Source organism: Microtus oregoni, unplaced genomic scaffold (genome assembly GCF_018167655.1).
Source record: "Microtus oregoni isolate MIOR12 unplaced genomic scaffold, Mior012 000045F_ref0000178, whole genome shotgun sequence".
NCBI lineage: Eukaryota > Metazoa > Chordata > Mammalia > Rodentia > Cricetidae > Microtus > Microtus oregoni.
Window position 1 is genome coordinate 4,199,654 of NW_024543219.1, and position 23,702 is coordinate 4,223,355.

At 42.0% G+C, this 23,702-nt stretch overlaps 1 protein-coding gene across 5 annotated transcripts in view; it reads right to left on the minus strand.

Moving 5' to 3' along the window:
- Positions 1-22,137, minus strand: part of Zmym2 (zinc finger MYM-type containing 2) — a 72,077-nt gene extending 49,940 nt beyond the window's left edge. For 2 of the 5 annotated variants that reach the window (XM_041633928.1, XM_041633929.1), the window contains exons 1-3: positions 21,810-21,947; positions 20,958-21,023; positions 3,352-4,208 (exon numbers count right to left, since the gene is read on the minus strand). In XM_041633928.1, coding sequence (XP_041489862.1) covers positions 3,352-4,198 — 847 coding nt within the window. In that variant the 5' untranslated portion in view covers positions 4,199-4,208; positions 20,958-21,023; positions 21,810-21,947. Of the gene's footprint in view, positions 1-3,351; positions 4,209-20,957; positions 21,024-21,809; positions 21,948-22,100 lie in introns of those variants that run through there. The other 3 variants (XM_041633932.1, XM_041633930.1, XM_041633931.1) reach the window with 3 other exon arrangements.
- Between the last annotated feature and the right edge of the window lie 1,565 nt (positions 22,138-23,702).

The following is a 23,702-nucleotide window of genomic DNA, read 5'->3' on the forward strand; positions in this document are numbered from 1 at the left end:
ATACATACATAGATTACTATAACTTTATATAGTAAGTAGTATACAAACAGTACATAATTTTATGATCCATCAATATTCCTGAAGAAAAATATAACAAAATACATAGATTACTAAGAGTAATTAAATTTTAAAAACTCAAATTTAATTTAACTAGTTTAATTCTAGTTAAAAAAGAATATCAAGAATTTGACATGAGGGGCTGGAGAGATGGCTCAGTGGTTAAGAGCATTGCCTGCTCTTCCAAAGGTCCTGAGTTCAATTCCCAGCAACCAACCACATGGTGGCTCACAACCATCTGTGATGAGGTCTGATGCCCTCTTCTGGCCTGCAGACATACACACGGACAGAATATTGTATACATAATAAATAAATTTCGAAAAAAAAAAAAGAAAAAAAATAAAAAAAAAAGAATTTGACATGAATGTTTATCAAACTTTAAGAACTATTGTGAGGGATGAAGGATGGCTCAGCAGTCAAAACCACTTGGTGCTCTTTTGCAGTACCCAGAACCCATGTCAAGAGGTTAACACCTACCTATAACTTCAGCTCCAAATGATTTGATGCACCCTCTATCCTCTATAGGCACTTGCACACACACACATGCACATAACAAGACAGGCACGTAAGGCATAATTTTTAAAAAGAAAAAAAATGGCTGGGCAGTGGTGGCGCACGCCTTTAATCCCAGCACTCGGGAGGCAGGGGCAGGTGGATCTCTGTGAGTTCAAGGCCAACCTGGTCTACAAGAGCTAGTTCCAGAACAGGCTCCAAAGCTACAGAGAATCAGTGTCTCAAAAAACAAAAACAACAACAACAAAAAAGGTATTATTTAAAAGGAATAGTGTAGAGATTCCAAACCGTAACTATACTATGCTCTCAAAATTACAGATATTATCAATTAATTCACTTTTATTTTGAGACAGGGTCTCACAATGTAGCCCTGGCTAAAGTAATCGATTCTTCTTAAAGATGATAACTAACATTATTATTTGTATATTCATACTAATATTAACATACTTATAATGACTAGAAAAACTGCTATTCTATGACAGGCAGTGGTGGTGCAGACCTTTAATACCAGCACTCAATAGGCAGAGGCAGGCGGATCTCTGTGAGTTCCAGGACAACCAGGGCTTTTACACAAAGAAATCCTGTGTCGAGGGGAAAAGAAAAAAAGAAAAATATACTAATAAATACTTGTAAGAGTGTTCTGGAAAGCCATAAGGCAATATATGTCATAAGTCAAAAATGCTCAAGCTGGGACTATGGCTCAGTAGAATCTGTACAGCAGATCCCTAACACTGCAAAACTTAAGGATGAGGAAGTGAGATGGCTCAGAGGTAAGGCACTTGTCAATAAGTCCCAGGTCCAACAAAACAAAAGGAACTCCCATATTTTGTCTGTCACCTGGCTAATTTTATGTTAACTTGACAAACAAACTCAAGTTATCTGAGAAAAGGGACTCCCAAGTGAGAACATCTCCATAAGATTTATCTATAGGCAAGTTTAATCACTGTCTGACATGGAAGGGCCCAGCTCATTGCATGAGTTGTGCCATCCTTGGATAGGTGGTCCTGAGGTGTTTAAGAATACAGGTTGACCAAATCAGGAGAGAGCAAGTCCATAACCAATACTATATATAGCACGACTTCTTCATGCACGTGGAGACAGACACAGAGAGAAATTGAGATAGAAACAGGCATATATATGTGCAGAGCAGAGAAAGAGATGAAAGAAGAGAAATACATTGTAAAAAGGCCAGTTTTATATGTTGGTTGGTTTGGAGAGTGAGCTTTTTGAGATAGTATCTCACTGTAGCTTAAGAAGCCCTCAAATGTGCTCAAATGTGTCCTCATTTTTCTGCCTTTATCTCTTACAGGTATGTGCCACTACACCCAGCTAAAGCCAGAGTTACAATAATCTCTGTATAGTAGTATTCTTCAAATAGAAATAGATTAAAGGAAGACCCAACAGTTAAGAATTATACCAACTTTCAAAAATGGTAAGGAATATATAAAGTGATCAATGAAAATACTGGGATAAAGTAAAATAAAATAAAAAACTAACACTAGCAGGGTGGTGGTGGCACACGCCTTTAATCCCAGCACTTGGGAGTCAGAAGCAGGCAGATCTGTGAGTTGAAGGGAAGGCCAGCCTGGTCTACAGATTTCCAGGACTGCCAAAGCTACACAGAGAAACTGCCTCAAAAAAAAAAAAAAACTAGCACTAGATAGGCAATCAAAAATGAATACAAGGCGCGTGTACTGCCACACACTTTTAATCCAAGCACTTTAGAGACAGAGGTAAATAGATCTCTGTGAGTTCAAGGTCAGCCTGGTTTATGCAGCAAGTTCCAGGCTAGTCAAGGCTATTTAGTGAGACCCTGGCTCAAAAGAACAAAGATAATTACAAGCAAACAAACCACAAAGACCTCAAAGTCATTGAGTTGAATATAGTAAATGTGTGCATGTCAATCATCTCTTAAAATAGTTTAAAAAATGAAAAAGAAGCCCGGTGATGGTGGCGCACGCCTTTAATCCCAGCACTTGGGAGGCAGAGGCAGGCGGATCTCTGTGAGTTCGAAGCCAGCCTGGTCTGGTCTACAGAGCTAGTTCCAGGACAGGCTCCAAAGCCACAGAGAAACCCTGTCTGGGGGGGGAGGTGGGGGCACCAATAGCACTAGAAAAGCAGAGACAGGCGGATTTCTGTGAGTTAAAGGTCAGCCTGGTCTACAAGAGCTAGTTCCAGACAGACAGCTAGGACTACTACAAGAAATTCTGTCTCAAAAAACCAAAAAGATAGATAGATAGATAGATAGATAGATAGATAGACAGACAGACAGACAGACAGACAGACAGATCAGTCCTGGGTTCTATTCTCAACAACCACATGGTGGCTCGCAACCATCCATAATGAGATCTGGTGCTGCCTTCTGGCCTGCAGGTCTACTTGCAGGCAGAACACCGTACACATAATAAATAAATCTTAAACAAAAATCAAAACAAGAGAGAATATAAGGGCAATTTATTATATAACGGTCTTAAGGATGTTATTAATCTTTTAATTTACATATTCAACCACTATTACATATTAGCAAAAAGTAATATATAGCAAGATGTTATATTTATATTATTTTTAGTCCACTAAACATAAACCAGATTATTAATATTCTATTTCACAAATAATACTACAGAGTTGTTTAACAACAATAAAATTTCAAATTTTGATGTCAACAGAACTAAAACATTTTCTATATGAAGATATTAAACAAGGCAATGCCTCTTACTACTGGGAAAGAACGATCAGACAAAATATTAAATTATTTGTATGAAATAGAGTATGACTACTTACCAGGGTTATGATGAGGTGCAGACTCTCCATTCTGAAATACATCTCCTGCAACATTCATCCTACCAGGATTAAAAGGTCCTACTCCAGACTTGGTCTGTGAAGTTAAAGATGGGGTGTACGTTTGCATATTAACACCAAAGTTACTTGACTGAAGTCCATTAGAGACATCTCCCAGGTTGGTATTATGCAGTGATGTCACATGAGTAATCATTAAGTTCATATCTCTCCCATCAGTACTTTCTAGCTGGCCATCACTCACAGAGCTTATGCCTGTTTCTAATGTTGTAACATTAGCGATCTGAATTTCAGAGTCTGGTTCTGTGGTAATACCACTATTACCCATTCCTGTGTTTACCTTACTTCTTGAAAAAGTGGAAGTAGAGAAATCCACATCATTCGTTCTGTTTTTAGTTTCAGAGGGTCTCCTTTCAATAAAATGTGAGGAGTTCTTCTCTTGCCCTTGATTTGTTTCCATGTCCTCTTCATCATCAATGACAATTGTCTCACTCACACTGCCCTTCTGAGAAGTCAACTCTTTCGAGGAAGGAAGGATTTTGGGGTCATTTCCTTGTAGTTCTTCAGTTTTTGAAGATGTAAATGTTATGGTTCTTTGATCAGCAACCAAAGGTGCAGAAGATGGAGGAGGTTGTACAGGTTCAATAAAAACAACATCATCATCATCTTCCACTGATGAATTCTGAAACTTACTAGATCTAGATACTAAAGGATTCGCAGCGCCACTAAATGAATTTCCTACGTTTGTGAGACTAGTTGCCATGGCTGTACTTCCTAATAAAACAGGAGTTTGATCAGTCAATTCTAATGTTCCCACTGAACTTGTGTCCATGCCAAAGAACCTGTTCAGGGAAATGAAATATATATGTAAGTATGTGACTTCATTTTTAAAGATGCATTTGTTCTCTAAGACTGCTGTAATTACTGTGGTCTCAAGCAGTTCATAGTTTACATATCCATATAGCTACATACAAGGGAACAAGGAACACAGCCAATTCTCAGTAACAATGTGTACTACATACACTCCCACTTTCTTTCTAGAGATACACTATTTACTCCATAAAGTTCACCCAAAATGTAAACAGTAAGTGTCAGCAGAAAGTCCAAAACTAACATGACAACATCAGGTAACTTCCTCTACTGCTATCTACTTTTTTTCTTGAGTTGGAATCTTTCACTGAACATGGAACTCACTGGAATTTTGGTCTTTGCACATTCGGAAACCTTTTACTGTTAACAAAAATTTTCACAACCATCCAATTTAAGAAGGTTGGCAGGCCCTACCTAGAGCCTCCAATGTGGTACTGCTGACACCTTGATATGATTCCAATGAAATGGATTCCAGATTTCTGGCCCCTAAAACTATCAGGATAAATTTCTGTTGTTTTAAGCTACCAACTTTATTATTGTTGTTTTTGCAGCAGCCAAAGGAAACCCATATACTCCACTTCTCTGTTCAATCATCTCCCAAAACAATTTAATTTGTATCCTGTGTTAATGATTAAGAAATTGCAGGCCAGCCGGGCGATGGTGGTGCACGCCTTTAATCCCAGCACTCGGGAGGCAGAGGCAGATGGATCTCTCTGTGTGTTAAAAGGCAAGCCTGATCTACAGTGCAAGTTCCTGGACTGGCTCCGTAGCTACTGAGGAACCCTGACTTGAAAGAAAAAAATTATATTCACATACACTTTCTTAGAGAACCTAATTTGTCCACATACACAGTATGAACACACAAGGCTCTAAACTCAAAAGTCCAGGCCTTCCAATGCTCTGCTACATTCAACTATTTCTATTCATTTGTTGCTTTTAAAAAAGATCTTTTTTTTTCTTTTGGATTTAATGAAGTATTGCTAGAAGTAGCCAGTTTTGCATGGTGAGAGATGTCAGACTTTTGAAAAGTGTGTAGGCTGATTTAAAACCAAACCCTGAATCCTTTTAAAGAACAATAACACATATTTTACATAAAAAAAAGAAAGGATCTCACTCTGTAACCCAATCTAATTTTTAAATTATGGCAATCAGCCTAAAATATCGGGTTAGCAGGTATGTGCCATCCCACCATATCCAGCTGCAATTAAAATTGTCTGACAACCTAACCTAATGCCTACCTACTATGTTGAAGCCAAAAAGAAGGCAAAGCTAAAAGCAAACAACAGATTCAACACAATGCCCATCAAAATTTCAGCAAAATTCTTGACAGACCTTGAAAGAACAGTATTCAACTTCATATGGAAAAGCAAAAACCCAGGATAGCCAATAAAAGAACTTCTGGATGCATTACAATCCCTGACTTCAAACTTTACTACAGAGTTACAGTACTGAAAACAGCCTGGCAAAAGAACAGACAGGAGGACCAATGGAACCGAATAGAAGACCCGGATTTCAATCCACACATCTTCAAACACCTGATCTTTGACAAGAAAGCAAAAAATATCAAATGGAAAAAAGAAAGCATATTTAACAAGTGGTGCTGGCATAACTGGATGTCAACATGTAGAAGAATGAAAATAAACCCATATCTATCACAAAACTCAAATCCAAATGGATCAAAGACCTCAACATAAAGCCAGCCACACTGAACCTCATAGAAGAGAAAGTGGGAAGTATACTTGAATGCATTGGCACAGGAAACCACTTCCTAAATAGAACCCCAGCAGCACAGACACTGACAGAAACAATTAATAAATGGGACTTCCTAAAACTGAAAAGCTTCTGTGAAGCAAAGAACACAGTCAACAAGACAAAATGACAGCCTACAGAATTGGAAAAGATCTTCACTAACTCCACATCAGACAGAGGTCTGATCTCCAAAATATACAAAGAACTCAAGAAATTGGACACCAAAAGATCACATAATCCAATTTTTAAAAAAATGGAGTACAGACCTAAAAAGAGAATTCTCAACAGAGGAATCTAAAATGGCTGAAAGACACTTAAGGAAATGTTCAACATCCTTAGTCATCAGAAAAATGCAAATCAAAAAAAAAAAAACCACACAACTCTGAGAGTCCATCTTATACCTTTAAGAATGGCCAAAATCAAAAACACTGATGACAACTTATGCTGGAGAGGCTGTGGGAAAAGGGAACACTTCTGCATTGCTGGTGGGAGTGCAAGCTGGTACAACCCCTTTGGATGTCAGTGTGGCGATTTCAGAAAATTAGGAAACAACCTTCCTTAAGACCCAGTAATACTACTTTTGGGACCAGTAATATTACTTTTGGGTATATATCCAAAGGATGCTCAATCGTGCCACAAGGACATGTGCTCAACTATGCACATAGCAGCTTTGTTTGCCATAGCCAGAACCTGGAAACAACCTAAATGCCCCTCGATCAAAGAGTGGATATGGAAAATGTGGTACATTTACACAATGGAGTAATACACAGCAGAAAAAAATAACAACAGCTTGAATTCTGCAGAAAAATGGATGGAGCTAGAAAACATTATTTTGAGTGAGGTAACCCAGACACAGAGAGAGACAATTATCACCATTAATACTCACTCATAGGTGGTTTTTAAACATAAAGCAAACAAACCTACAAACCACAATCCCAGAGAATTTAGACAACAATGCAGACACTAAGAGAGACTTATGTAGATCTAATCTACCTGGAAAGTAGAAAGTATAAAAAGATAAGATCTCCTGAGTTAACTGGGAACATGGGGACCTTGGGGGAGAGATGAAGGGGGGAGGGGAGAAGCAGTGAGGGGAGCAGAGAAAAATATAAAGCTCAATAAATATCAATAAAAAAAACTAGAACAAATACAAATGAAGATGAGATTGTGTGCACAAAAGAGAGAGAAAGAGACAGCATAATTCTCAAGAAATTTTGAGACCTTAGAACAGAAAGATGGGAGGTTTAGAGAGCATACACTGTAGGTAGACTTATAGACCTGACAGAAGTTGAAGTGATTTATAGATGATAGCTTTATTTTCAGAGGATATTACTAAAGAGACAATAACTATACAAGTATTTGTATGTAAGCACATTCATGAGTATACACATATACAGGCATGCATAAACGTGTGCAGAGGCCAAAAGCCAACACCCATTTACTCTTCAGTGCCTCTTGTGTAACTGGCCCCCATAAGCTCATAGAGAAGGACACTATTAGGAGGTATGTCTTTGTTGAAGGAGGTATGTATGGCCTTTCTGGAGGAAGACTATCACTGTGGAAGTAGACTTTGAGGTCTCATCTATGCTCAAGCCACACCCAGTGACTGAGTTCACTTCCTGCAGCCAATCAAACAAGATGTAGGACTCTCAGATACAGCACCATGTCTGCCTGCATGCCACCATGTCTTGCCATGATGATAATAGACTAAGCCTCTGAAAATGTAAGCTGCCCCAATTAAGTGTTTTTCCTTTATAAGAGCTGCCATGTTCATGGTGTCTCTTCACAGCAATAGAAACCCTAAGGCAGCTCTTTATCTTATTTTTTAAATTAAAATTTAGTTTTATTTATATGTATGTGTCCTAAGTGCATGCCACACATGTGTGGATACCCACAGAGGCCAAGAGAGGGCTTCAGATTCCCTGGAGTTGGAGTTACAGGTAGTTGTAAGCTGCTCAAAGTGGGTGCTAGGAACAAACTCCTCTGGAAGAATATGAAGCACTCTTAATCACTGAGTCATCTCTCCACCTTAATTTTTTTAAAGATTTATTTATTATATATACAGTGTTCTGCCTATATGTATGCCTTCACACCAGAAGAGGGCACCAGATCTCATTATAGATGGTTGTGAGCCATCATGTGGTTGCTGGGAATTGAACTAAATAAAGACATCTGAGCCGGGAATTGAACTAAATAAAAACATCTGAGCCCGGCGGTGGTGGCGTGTGCCTTTAATCCCAGCACTCGGGGCGGCAGAGGCAGGCGGATCTCTGTGAGTTTGAGGCCAGCCTGGTCTACAAGAGCTATTGGCATCAAAGCTACAGAGGAACCCTGTCTCGAAAAACCAAAAAAAAAAGGACATCTGAAAGAGGTCAGTGAGGTCAGTGTTCTTAACCTCTGAGCCATCTCTCTATCCCCTTCATCTTAATTTTTAGACAGAATCTCTTGCTTAACCTAGAGCTCACCAAATGGACTAGACTGGCTAGCAAGTTTCAGAGCTACTGCTATCTCTACCTCTCCTCTGCTAGGATGGCAGACACATACCACCACACACAGCTTATGTGGGTGCTTGAACTCAGGTCCTAATACTTGCACATTTGTGCAACAAACATTTTTTCATCTGAGCCATCACTCCACTCCCTGGTGGTGAAAACCTTAAAAACCTAGCTTAAAACTATAAAGTGCAATAGAAAAATGTGTAGTTAGTTGGTGATAAAAAAAAAAATTTATTCCAAACACAGTTGAAAAGTATAAACTGAGCAACTGTTAACTGGTCAAGAAATCAAAATTTTACAGTGACAGCAACTTACCAAGAGTGTCTAGCAGTGCCGCTAGATACCAGTGCTAATAGAGTGGCTATACAGAGATAAACTTTCCCACTTAAGAATTAAGAATTCACTCAGGAGGCAGAGGCAGGCGGATCTCTGTGAGTTCGAGACCAGCCTGGTCTACAAGAGCTAGTTCCAGGACAGGCTCCAAAACCAGAGAAACCCTGTCTCGAAAAACCACAAAAAAAAAAAAAAAAAATTAAGAATTCATAAAATCACCCTGGGGCTTTGTAAATGAAAGATCTTCATTCTAAATGTTAAAGACAACTCGGGTTTAAAGGATCTAAGTACTTTATTACTATGTATACTATAAGCAGGAAGGCTTAAGGCCAGTCTGGGCTACATGAGACCTTGTCTACTAACACAAGCAACAAAAACAAAACCTCTTCAATCAGTAAGGAACAGAGAAACATCAACAAAAAAAGGGAGAGGGGACAAACTAAGTCCAAATTCATAATGGAAGAAGTAAATAATAATAAAAAATACTGTAGAAATAAATAACAAAATAGAAAAAAAACAAAAACAAAGATCAATTATTTTGGGGTAGAAAAAAGCCTCAAAATACTAAAAAATGGGGATGTAATTATCAACTTTACAGAAATAAAAATTTTAAAGATTACCATGAGATGCATTATATGCCAAACTGGATAACAAGGATGAATAGAAAAGGGGGGAAAAATTCTTAAATTCATAGGAAGGAAGAATATGAAATCTAAGTAGACCTAAAACAGTCAAGTTGATTAAGCCAATAAGTCAGGAATCAGAAACATCTCAGGAAAAAATAAGGTTAGGACAGATAACTTACTTATGAATTCTATTAACATTTCAAAATAACCAGCAACCATTCTTAAACCACTCCCAAAAACAATGAAAAGGGGACCATTTCCAAACTCCCCTTTTAATCCAGAACTACCTGAATATATAATTCTGGCAAACACCTTACAGGCAACTTATAGTAATCTTTACAAAGACAAATCCATGCTATGTTTGGTGGCACAGGCCTTTACCACCAACATTGGGAGGCAGAGTAAGGAGGATCTCAGTGAGTTAGAGACCAGCATGGTCTGTCTATCAAACTCAAGGATAGCCAAGACTACAGAGAGACCCTGTCTCCAAAAAACAAACAAAATAACAAAAGCAGATCCAAAAGTCCTTAACAGAGAAGTAACTAGATGAATGGATAAAGAATATAATATACAGAAAGTATATTCTAGCACGAAGAATAGGATCCTGTTATTTAAAAGAACATGGATGAACTAGAGGAAATCATGCTAAGTAAAATAATAACTGTTCCTGTGCTTTCTTTCATATATGGAAAGATGACCTGAAGGGAAGAAGAAAAAAAAAAAATCACAAAACTGGTCCTTTCCTTAGACCATGTACGATACATTAATAAATCTCAAAAAAAAAAATTAAGATCTAAATAGAAGCCACCTGAAACTCTTGGAAAGAGAGAAAATTTCATGCCACTGGATTTGTCATTCATTTTTTTTGGATGACATCAAAAACACAGATAAAACATTAGACTAATCAAAATTTACAGTATTTGTGCAAAGAATTACCAAGAAAATAAAGACAATGCCAAGAATATAGAAATAAATGTAGGTAGGTTCCACAATACTCCCAACATATTTTTTAAATAAACACCATGCGTAAATAAAACACTCGAACTACCAAAATCCAAATCAAATGATTCTCCAACATTATCAGCCATTAGGCAAATGTACATGAAACCAAGAGATCTCAACTTGATGGTATATTATCTGTAATCTCAGCAAGAGCTTCAGGCCAGTCTGAGCTACATTTTACTACCTGTCTCAAGGTGGTGGCAAGCTCTTTAAATCCAGCACTGTGAAGCAGAGGCAGGTGGATCTAAGTTCAAGGCCAGCCTGGTCTACAAAGCTAGTTCCAAGACAGTCAGGGCTACAAAGAGAAACCCTGTCTCAAAAAATTTTAAAAAGCTCAATGTATGAAGAAATCTCAATATTTTAAAAGCTGTTTATACTTGTATGTGTGTGCATGTGAGTGTGCATGTGAGTGTGCATGTACATGGGTGTGTATGTCTATGGATATGAGTGCACAAAAATGCATACAGTATGTACAGGTCAGAAGTCAGTTCCCTCCTTCCAACACCCAGGTTCTAAGTGTAAGCACCTTTACCTGCTGATCCACCTCACTGTCCAAGGCCCTCTAAGCAATTTTTTTACTTGAATTACTATGGGATCCAGCAATTGTATCACTGGATACATGTCCAAAAGGACACGAAGATAGAAATTCAATGCGACATTTGTACATCTATGTTTGTAGTAGTATTAGTCAAAAACGCTAAGAGGTTGAAGAAATCCAATGTCTACCACGGAATGAACAAAATATAGTATAGCTACAAAATGGAAAACCATTCAAGCTGCAGTACAGAAGACCCTAGAATGGAGTACTATTTAAAAAAAAATTGAGCCACCTACAATGGTCAGATTCATCTAAATGAAAAGTAAAATGGTTGCTACGAGAGAAAGAAATGGGAAACTGTTTAATATTCTGGTTTTACAAAATCAAAAGAAAGTTTCCCAAGATCTACTGCTGACATTAACACTAAGAGTGTCTCTCTGTCTCTGCTTTTGTCTGTCTCTGTCTCTCTGTCTCGTTGCTTTTGTTTTGGGGGAGAGAAGAAAGTCTCACACAGTCTAGGGTCTCTGCCTCCAAAGTGTTAAAAATACAGGTTTAGTTGTTTGGTTTGGTTTGTTTGGGGGTGGGGAGGACGTTCAAGACAGGGCTTATCAGGGCTTATCTGTATGACCCTGGCTATCCCAAACTCGCTCAGACCAAGCTGCCCTTGAACTCAAGAACTGGGACCAAAGGCTTGCTCCACCACAGCCCCAACAGTATTACAAGCAGTATTTTGAGCTGTACTCTTAAGAGAAATATAGTGACATACACCTTTAATTTCAATGTGCAGAAAGCAGAGATGGTCTATATAGCAAGTTCCAGACTTGCCAGAACTACATAGTGAGACTTTGCCTCTAAAAAGAATTAGGATGGTAAAACATAGAGTGAGGGGTACATGCAGCTCAGTGATAGAATGCTTAACTAGCATTCCATAAGACCCTGAGTTCTCTCCAGCAGGAAGGCTATTACATGGGTTTTCCTAAGTATTGAAAAATGCTAAAGGGGAGAGGACACACGTTTATAATCCCAGCATTTGATTAATTTGGGAAGCAAGGGTAGGTGAGTCAGGCCTTGAAGACCAGTCTTAGTTACACAGCAAGTCTGAGGCCAGCAAAGTTTAACTGGGACCCAGTCAAAAATAAAAAAATTAAAATAAAAAATTTAAACTTTGGGGGCTGGAGAGATGGCTCAGTGGTTAAGAGCATTGCCTGCTCTTCCAAAGGTCCTGAGTTCAATTCCCAGCAACCACATGGTGGCTCAAAACCATCTGTAAAGAGGTCTGGCGCCCTCTTCTGGCCTTCAGGCATATACACAGACAGAATATTGTATACATAATAAATAAATAAATAAATATTTTAAAAAAATTTAAACTTTAATAAAAGAGGTAATATCTTCTTCCTTGTGCCCATTGAGGTGATACTTTTTTAAATTTTATGTGTATGTGTGTTCTGCCTCCAATTATGTCTGTGCACAATGCGCATGTCTGGTGTCCCCAGGTCAGAAGAGGGTATAGGATGATCCACTGGAGTAGGAGTTACAGATGGTTGTTAAGCCTCCATATGGGAGCTGGGAAATCAAAACCAATGCTCTTGATCACTGAACCATCTTCTGTCTAGTCTGTCATAATTTTTTTTAAGGAAAAGTAACAAGTAACAAGGATACCCTAAAACTAGGGATTTTGTGCATGCCAATTAACTGTAAAATATTATAGTATGGTGGAAAAGTTTGACAGTTGTTCTAAATAGATAACATATGCCCTATTGATTTTATTCATTTCACACACACACACACACACACAAAACAGTACTGAAAGCAAAGAATCAAATGGATAGTACTAAAACAATCATAGGAGCATTTTTATAAGTATCAAAAAGTATAAACAATGTTAATGACTAAATTTATAAATAAGCAAAAAAGTTGTACTATATGCTCAGAGTTGTACTCATCCTTGAAAATGAATTAAATTCTAATACACACAACAGCTCTGAAAATATTGTACTAAGTAAAATAATTCAAACACAAAAATACACAAAATAGTAGAGTACCTGCCTAACAGGCATGAGGCCCTGAGTCTGATCTTCACCACAGCAAAGACAAAAACAAACAGTAAATTTTATTTTAACATATTTTACAGCAATACACGGTTTTGTTTGTATCTTTTTGAGAAGGGGTCTTAACTCTGCAGCACAGGCTAACTTAGAATTCACTATGTAGTCCACGCTGGCTTCAAACACTGGTGGATCTCTTACCTCAGCCTTCAAAGTACTAGGAATACAGGTATGAACTACAACATAAGATCAACACAAGGATAGCTCAGTAGTTGATATAAGTTCCGTTACCAGCATCCATGTCAGACTGATCTGTCTTTAACAGCTTCAGGCAGATTTCTGAAAGCATGGTGTACATACATACAAATACACACAAACAAAATAATTAAAAATAAATAAAATAGAAGCTTCAGATGATTCAGTGAGTTAAGAAGACATGTTTATGTTAAGGCCGGATAGTGGTGGTGCATGCCTCCCAAGTGATAGGATTAAAGGCATGTGCTGCCGCCACCATCACCTGGCTGTCACAGGAATTTTTAAAGAAAAAAGTAGAGGACAACTAACTATATGGGCGAGGAAAAAAGACAGAATGACTAATGTGGTAGTTTGAATTTATTTGGCCCCCACAACCTCTTAGGGAGTGGAGCTATTAGGAGGTGTGGCTTTGGTAGAGTGGGTGTGGCCTTGTTGGAGGAAATGTAAAGGTGTGGGGACAGGACTTGAGATTTCCTATACTCAGAGTCTCTGTAAACTTTCTGTTGCCTGCAAGATGTAGGAGTCTCAGCTATTGCTCCAGCACTAAGTCTGCCTGCATACCACCATGCTCTTCACCGTAATAGACTGAATCTCTGAAACTGTAAGCAAGCACCCAAATTAAATATTTATAAGAGTTGCCAAGGTTCGGCTGCAGCGCACTCAGGGAGGCAGAGGCGGGTGGATCTCTGAGTTCAAGGTCAGTTTGGTCTACAGAGTAAATTCCAGGACAGCCGGAGATACAGAGAAAACCTGTCTCAAAAAACCACAAAAAAATTGCCATGGTCATAGTGTCTTAGTGTCTTTTAATAGCAATAGAAACGCTGAGACAACCAATTAAGGGGGAAAAAGATAACGCAGAAGTTTCTCCAATACTCCCACTCAAAAATCAGTACAGAAAATCTGTGACCAAATTAGAGGGCTTCCCTGAACATCAGCAGGATAGCCTGACACCATCTACCTAGAGACAACATCAGATCCAATAGGTTGAAAACTCATTCACCTTCCCATTCAGATTGCAAGCCATATGTTTGTTTTAACTTGTGTTTCTGATTAACCAGTTTGAAACTGAGTTCTCAAGATCTTCTGGTGATGTCCAAATTTTGCTAAAGTTGCCATAAAACTCAATTTTAGAATTTACATTTAATAGTTTATTTTATAGAAATGATATTTTAGACACTACAGAAGAGATCTAAAGAACTAAAAAAAAAAAGTTCAACAGTCCATGTCCCCTTTGCGGTGCCTTCCTACAGGGTTCTCTAAAATTTCATCATCCAAAAGCTCTCTGAACCTTTCCCTTTAGGTTTTCCATAGAAGCTTGTGAACATTGATGATAAAGTTAACCTTCAACTCTTTCCTGTTCTCGTCCTTAGAGGTAACAGTTTTTGATTGAAAAATTCCAACCCTCTTAGATGTACCCCAGTCTTTCTAATTACCGGTCCCTTGCCCCACCCATATTCTGAAACCACCAAAGGCCTGCCAGTCATCAGAAAATCTTGACAGCATAGATATCACTCTGGAGATTCATAAACTTCAGGAGTACTAAGCCAGGAAGAGGAATCAACAGTACATTTCAGCTAAAAGTAAACATAAACTAGTGAAAATACCTACCAAAGAGAGCTAGAGAGATGGCTCAGCAGCTATAAACACTAAACTGCTGTTCCAAAGGATCCAGATTTTATTCCCAGCACTGCCATGGGTAACACACCACATCTCTAACTGTCCAGCTCCAGAAAACCAGACAGACACCCTCTTCTGGCCTCTATTGGCAACAGACATACACATAGCAATCAAGACATATATGCAGGCAAATCACCCATACACGTAAAATATTAGAACTTCCTATAACTGGGAATAAAGGTGTGAGCCACCACCACCTGGATTTGTTTCTGCATTGATCAACTCACAGATTCATCTGCCTGACTCCCAAACCATGGGATCAAAATTGTGTGCCACTGCTGCCTGACCTCTTGTGGCTTAGTTTTGCCCTTCTGATCTTCAGGCAAGCTTTATTTATTAAAACATAAATAAAATACCACTATAAACTTGTATTAAATAAATACAAATTTAGAATCTAATGATCACTTATTACACTGAAAAAGATAAAAAGGCATATGTTACCTTTTACATTTTGGGTAAGATATTTATGTACAGCATAGTGTGTGGTTCTCTGTAAGAGCAGGAAGTGCTCTTAAACCACTGAGCCATCTCTCCAGGCCCCTTATAATATCTTTTTGTTTTTAATTTTTTATTTATTTTTGACACAAAGTCTCACTATATAGCCTTGGCTAGCAGGAACTCAAGTAGAGCAGGCTGGCCTTGAATTCAGAGAGCCCCACCTGCCTCTGTGTCTGGAATTACAGGTGTGTGCTACCACACCCAGCTAATTGATACTTTTGGTAAGTATCTCATTCTAAATTTTAAACACAATCTCTATGAGATACAACCACCACCCTATCAAGAAACAGTGAAAGACTACCCCAAAAGAACTTTAATCCCAGCACTTGGGAGGCGAAGGCAGGGGCAGATGAATATCTGTAAATTCTAGGACAGCCAAAGCAACACAGAGAAACTTTGTCTCAAAAAAAAAAAAAAACTATGATAGAGAACAATGGGGGAAGACACCGACGAACATCAACTTTTGACTTCCACATGTACACACACGTATGTACCAAATGTACATGTACATACACACAACACATACAATTCTGGCCACGAAGAAGAACTTATTCTTGACCAAAAAAAGAAGTTATTATTTCTAATTTTCAATGGTTTCTTAGGATCTTAGAGACATAATACAGCTTCAGCTGTCAAGGTGACATAGCCTAGAATAATCTAAGGGAGAGCTGCAGTTCAGGGACCGCTCAAATCAGATTGGCCTGTGCCATGTCTGAGGAATATTATTGACTTATGATGTGGGAGGGCCCAGCCCAATGTGGGCATCTCTGGGGCAAGAGGACCTGGGCCTAAAGAGTATATCCAGAGCCACACGGTGGTGGCACCTGTCTTTAATCTCAGCACTCAGGAGGCAGAGGCAGGCGGATCTCTGTGAGTTTGTGGTTAGCCTGTTCTACAAGTGCTAGTTCCAGGACAAGCTCCAAAGAAACACAGAGAAACCCTGTCTCAAAAAACAAAAAAAGAAAGAAAAAAAAAAGAGTTTATGTAAAGGCAGCGCATGCCTTTAATCCCAACACCAGGAGGCAGAGGCAGGCCTGGTCTACAAGAGTAAGTTCCAAGACAGGCTCCAAAACTACAGAGAAACCCTATCTCAGAGAAGAGGGGGGAAAAAAAAACTCATCTAATTATTCTTTATAAGTCAAATATTACAGTAAGAACCTGAACTGAATGATCAGAAAAGCGGCAGAGAAGCAACTAGTGACCTCCTCTCTTTCATTCTTCAATCAAGGAAGGACAAGACCCTCTCCTCCCACCCTACTGTCTTTCTGTCCTCAGTCCCCCAAAACCTCTATGGTTAATTTTAGTCAGCTAGTAGCTATCTTCGCCCTCTGATTCAAAGCGAATTTTATTGGCAGTCTAGGGAACATCAGAATGTGATCAAAATATCTGACATAATGGATTATTTAAGAAAACTAGATAAACCCAGCATAATGTTGCATACCCTTAATTCCAGCACTCAGAAGGCAGAGGCAGGTGTATCTCTGTGAATTCAAGGAGAGCCTCATCTATAAGTGAAGAAAGTCAGGGCTGTTATATAGAGAAAGCCCCCTCTTTGAAAAATTAAGAGAGCAATAGAAAAAGAAAATCTAGAAAGACATGAGCGAAGAAAGAGAAAAAATGAAGGAAGACAGGAGGGAAGAAAAACTAGATAAACATGAGCCTGGGAGAAAGCCAGAAAGTAAGCAAGGAAGCAGTGTTCCTACATAGTTCCTGCTTCCAGTTCACACCCCAACTTCCCTCGACATCTGATTCACAGAGATCGGCTTGCCTCTGCCTCCAGAGTGCTGGGATTAAAGGTGTGCGCAACCACACCAGGATTCGGCACCAAGTTCAGCTTGACCAACTCTCTTTTTACCATGAATTTAGCACTGGCAATGGAAATGCTCTGGCTATTGCTATGCTGAGAATGAATGAATGAATGAATGATGTAGCTGTTCTAAAACTAAGATAACACAAGCTGAGGTTGTAGCTCAATGGTAGAGCTCTTGCCTAGCATGAGACCCTAGATTAATCCCCCATTGTGGTCAAAGAAAGGCAGGTAAGCAGAGAGAGAAAGAGAGAAAGGGAAAAAAAGAAGAAAGGAAGATGGGACTACAGATATAAATTTCCAATTTCCAACTCCAAACACGTAAAACAGAATTTCCTGGATGGTATACAAAAAATAATGAACTGTAATTGCTGCTCTGAACCGCATACTTCAAACTTGGGCACTTATCTAACAGCCTGTTTTTTCTCACTGGCAACTTTATGAGTTGTATGTATTCGGATCTGCACACCTTTTAGACGAGTATGTTCAATTTGTAAAATCTTCATACTATACTGCTAGAATTAGAAGGAAAATTAATCAACTAACGTTAAAATAAAAATTTACTAAACATGGAATCCAGGATATCTGTTTCCTAATGAGAGATATTCCAGAAAGAGAAAGATAGGAAGACAGACAGACACTCTCTCTCTCTCTCTCTCAAGTTTCTACTGTGGTAGCTCACAAATGGAATCCTAGCACTCAGACTGGGTTAGCAGTCTAAGCTTTTCTTATAATCCTTAACGACATACAGCAAGAAGCAAATAATATGCCTACGATTCCTTATAAGAAGTACCTTTAACATAATAAAATATGTTAATGGTATCAATGAAATAGGACAGATAGCAATGTATAAAGAGATAAAATTAAAATATACCACAACTAACTCTTGACAACCAAGAGTTCCATGATTTCATACATATTCTTTTCTATCACAGTAATACTAGAGCATCTTATTGAAGGCAAAGATGCACTTTGTCCCAACAGCGCTGCTTGCATACTTCTGTACCTCACACAAGCAAAACAGAGGGACAGACTACAAAATGAACCCTGTTATACAATCTATGGTCTGACAGGCTCATATACATGCAAGCTGAAAAAACGCTCTTCTGCCAGCTTCTATGGAATACCAAAGTGCCAGACAAAGAACTGACTCACCAAATGAGGAACACAAAGCCAGGCCATGTCAGGTGGCGCATACCTGCAATCCCAGCACCTGGAATGCTGAGGGAGGTGAATTTGAGTTCACCGCCAGCTTGGTCTACAAAATGAGCTTCAGGACTATAGAGTAAAACCTAGTCTGAAATAATAGTAATAACAATAACAAAATTTGCAGGCTAATCGGGACATATACTGCAAAAAATAATACTGCTACAAACAGCCTCTGCTGGTTGAGGCAGCAAAAAAGAAAAAATCTAAATGAAGCAGGCCATGCTGGCACATGCCTGTAACATCACCAATCAGGAAACAGGCAGAAAGAACAGCACACGGACATCCTGTGCTATACAGTGAATTCAAGGCCAGTCTGGGTCATAATCCTAGTCAAAATTAATTAGATAAATGCAAGTTAAGTGTGAGTGTATTCCTATCCCCTTTATTTTTTCCAAGAAAGGGTTTCTCTGTATGGCCCTGGCTATCTTGGAGCCCACTCCATAGACCTTACTGGACTCAAACTCAAAGAGATCCACCTGCCTCTGCCTCCTGAGTGCTGGGATTAATGGCATGAGCCACCAATGTCTGGCATTCTCTTATTTTTTAAAAAGCCATTCAACAGGATTCAAGCACTTTTCTACTTCCAAGCAGGAAAAGATCATTTTGACTCAGTTTCATTTGAGATGTCATGAGAATCTTAAGGTAGAGCATGGTTGTTGATGCTGGGCTCCACCACCAATCATACTGCCAAGTTCAGACCTGGCTTTACTAAATATTACCCCGTATCTTTCTATGTCTATTTCCTCCTCTGCAAACTAAGAATCAAAAAGATATTCAAAAGGGAAAAATATTAGCTATACCACCAAGTTCTATAAATTAAATTACTTAATACACGTAAAAAAAAAATGTTTAACCTTAGGTTGGAGAGATGGCTCAGCAGTGAAAGCACTTGTTCTTGCAGAGGATTCAAGTTCAGTTTCCAGCACTCACACGGTGGCTTACAGCATCTCCAGTTACAGGGGATCCAATACCCTCTTCTGACATCCTTGAACACTAGATACATGTATTGTGCACATACATTCATATAAGCAAAATACTCATACACATATGAAATATCAAAAGAGGGCTGGAGAGATGGCTCAGCGGTTAAGAGCACTGACTGCTCTTCCAGAGGTCCTGAGTTCAATTCCCAGCAACCACATGGTGGCTCACAACCACCTATAATGAGATCTGGTGCCCTCTTCTGGCCTACAGGTAGGATACTGAAAGAATTTAAAAAGTTCAGTTCCCAGCAACCACATGATGGCTCACAATCATCTGTAATGAGATCTGGCGCCCTCCTCTGGTGGACAGGGATACACTGTATACATCACTAATAAATAAATCTTTAAAAAATAAATAAAGATATCAAAAGAAACTATAAATTCCAATTATTATAACACACCTTTGAAAGTCTACAAATTACAACTCGAACTGTGCTGGGCTCAAGAATGTTTGGGACTAGGGATGTAGCTCAGTTGGTAGAGTACTTGCTAGCATGCAGGAAACATTGGGTTTGATTCCCAGCACCACATAAACCTCGCAAGAAGGCATATACCTGTAATTTCAGCACTTGTAAAGTTGAGACAGAGGGGTCAAGTTCAAAATCACGGAGGCTAAGCGATAAAAGTTCAAGGTCAACCAGGGACTCGGACTCGCCTCAAAATAAGTGACAGAGCTAGCAAGACGGCAGAGTGGAGAGAGGTGCTTGTTTAACAACCTGAGCTGGCTCCATGGAATCTAGCAAGCCTCAAAAAGTAGAACCAACTCCAATACTTATCCTTACCTACACAGTGGTGCTGCGGAATGCGCAGCCAACACAAATACATCAGATACACACAATAAAATCTTTAACAATTAAGAAGAGTGAATTAATGGAAGATCAGTCAACACCGGAGAAGAAAGACTACACAGCTCCAAGCAGTTTCTACTTGATGAGGTGAAACAGTAGATAGATACTAAAGAAACAGATATTTTGTCGTTTCTTAACCAAAGACATGAAAATATCTAGAAATACATCCACCGTTAAGGCCCAAATTTTGTCATTTAGACCAGAAATAAAAAAAAGTTAAGCAGCTCTCTCTTAGGTTTTCCAATACCTTAGATCAATTAACCATTATGACAAGAAAAATGTCAAAAAATGGTTGCGTGCACTTCAAACGAAATAACGTGAATTCCCACTTTGCAACTCTAGAGGGCACCAGAAATATGCCCTCCTTCACACCACCCCTCCTCCCCGGTAACGTGAGCAGCTGCAGAAGCCCGTCGTCTGGTTGCTGAGGTTGGTATTGCAGCAGCAGAAGCGATGTCTGCAGCGGTGGAAACAGCAGCGCCCACTCCCAGCTGCCTCACCAGGCATCACTAGGGCTTCTCCCCGGGAGCAGCTGCCACCCAAGCGAAGACTCCTCCTCCTGAAAACAACCAGGAGGGCCAAGTACCATAACTGAGCCCATATAAAGCTGACGATGTCCTCTGTATTAAGCAACAAATTGGATGCAAAGGACTCACAATGGGGGTGTTTTCTTCACTTTCTGCCAAAGATGCACCAGATAGGGTTGAACGAAATTTCTGGTCCTGGGATAAGAGAAAAAAGGAAAAGAAAAATGGATCAACACCCAATCTGGTAGGAGCACCAAGTCTATTTCACCAGGAGGAGGCAGAGAAGGGACTAAGAGGTCAAGGAGGTTCGGCCCTCTATTATTATCCCGAGCCCACGCAAAAGAGCCCACTGCTAAGCAAGTGAAGCGAAATATTTATTCGGGGCCAAACGTATGTGAAAGCCACAGTCTCCAGGGGAAGGGACCTGAGGGCATCAAGCTGCTCTAGGGAAAGGGAGGGGGGGTGGAGAACAAACATTGCCCCGACGCCAGCAAGGGGACTTGCACTCCTTCTCAAATCTTACCACCCACCGTCATCCCAATCAAACTCAGCACCAATTTACAGGTAAGAAACAGTTCACGTCTGCGTAGGGCTGATATTGCCCATATTTGCCCCAAGCAGTTGCCCTGGGCCCGAGGTTTGCCCCCCCTGCAGTCCGCGACCGGCAGCGCTGCCTCCCCGTCCGCCATTAGAGACCCAGCCAAACAATACGTGCGGAGCAAGAGCCGCGCAGCACAGCGCCGGGGAGCAGACCAGCGACGAAGAGGACCCGGCGAGACTCAGGCGGCGCCGCTCGCCTTCGAAAACTTGGGGTCTCGGTCAGGCAAAGAGGGTGGGAGTGCGGACCCCAGGAGGGAGGGCCAACGGGCCCCTCCCCGGCCCGCCCGCCAGCAGCACAGAAAGGAAAACACCCCACGACCTCCGGCCGCCGCCGCCCGCGCCCCGAGGCCCCCGCGCCCCTAGCCCCGGCGTCCGCCTCACCCAGCCCGCCCGGCCGCGCCCGTGCTCCTTCAGCCTTCGGGTCGCACGCGAAGCCGCCCGGGACATGAACGCGGCCCCCAGCGCACCCCGAGGCCCCGACGCAGCAGCGCCGACACCGGCCGCCGCGGGCTGCTAAGCCCGGGTCGGTGGGAGGCTCCCGAGGCTGCCCTCACCCATCTCCGCCTCCCCAGTCGCCCCCGCCTCCGCCTCCTCCTCCCGAGGCTGCGCTGCTCCCAGCCACCCCCACTCTCCGCGGCCCTCGACAGGAAAGACAGCGGGGATAAGCCTCACCCGGTTCTGGCTGCAGCTCCGCGGAACGAACCTCCCCTCCCCCGGCCCACCCCCCTTCGGCGACACGCACAACTCCGCTCGGTCCAGTCCCGGCTTTAGCGCTGGTGAGGAGGAGGTAGAGGAGGCGGCGGCGCGGCGGAGCCCAGGGAGGCCCCGCCCTCCGCACGCTCATTGGCTGCTGGCGAAGGCGGCCCGGAGTGCCTCGGGCATGTCCATTGGCTCCGTCGGCCTTCGTTCAGGGTGAGGTAGTCAGACCGGCTGTCCGTCAAAGCTCGGCCACGCCCTCGTGCCTGCCGTTCCCTCCCCCCCCAACCCCACCCCCCCGCCAGCCTCAGGCTTAGCCCTCCCTCCTCCCTCCCTCCCTCCTTCCCTCCCTCCCTCCCTCCTTCGTTGCCCCCGCCCCGCCCCGCCCCCACTCGCCGGGTCCGCCGGGGTCAGGAGCCCGAGAGGCGAGGCCCGCGGTACGGATCGCCGTGCGGCCTCGGGGCGGAGGAGTCTTCGTCGAGGCTTCCCGCGGGGCCGGGATCGGGCCACCGGGCCTCGGCCTCCAGACGGTCGCCGCGGTCCCCCGCGACTCTGCCCGAGGAGCTACGCGGCCTCGATGCCCCGGCGTCCTCCCTGTCCAGGCCGCAAGACCCGGGGAGACGGCCGAACCCCGCAGTGCCTGCGGCGGGCCGAGGGGCCGCGGCTGCAGGGGACGGGCGCGCTGGCGGCCGTGCGGGCACTTCCACCTTGCCTCGCCCGTGGGAATGGTCCCCCACCTCCGCCATGGCTGCGGCGGGAGGAGACGTCGTCCTCCATTTTGTGGGATCTGTTGGGACAACTTGGTGCCCATCAGAACCGAACCCCGTGGGGCCGGGAAACTTGGCCCGGAACAGCCCCGACCGCGCTCTGCCTGCGGCCGTGCCCTCGGCGGCTAAGGGCCTGCGCGCCTAGGTTGCGGCCGGGCCACACGACGGTGCGCGCCCCGGGGACCCGGGCTGTCCGGGCTCGGCCGTCGGTGCCTGGCAGAGCGCGCGCTCCCGGGCCTGCCCAGCGCCTGTGCCCTACATTGACGGGGCCTCGGCCACCCGCGCCTTTCGCTCCTCCTGCCCGACGTGGCCCCTTGGGCAGCGACCCTCGCCCGGGAGCCCCGCCGGGAAGTTCGGAGCGGAGCCGCGGGAGGGCGGCCCGAGGGTCTTTTGTTCCTCGTCTACACCTACGTCTGCGGCGGATGTCATGGTGCGGGATTTCCAGGACTCCCTGTAAAGACCTAGCAGATGCACCTCGCCCTGGCGGTTGTTAGCGGGATTACAACTGATGCTGTTGGTTACTTCCCCAGCCAAATGGATGAGTGCATTAGACCTCAATTTTCGGATTGACAATACTGCCTATAAATGAGAATATGACGTTACATTTTAAAGCTCTTCAGAATGATAATGAACATGAAATTTTTAATGAAGTTAATTATCTATTAAGGACCGAAGACTAATGTGTAAATTCTAGTGGATACCATTTACAAAGAGTAATATGGTAGAAATTGGTTCATTCTCAATAAAAAAAAACAACTACTTTCACCCGCGTCTAAATTACATACATGCCCTGTTTCTTTTACTAACTGAA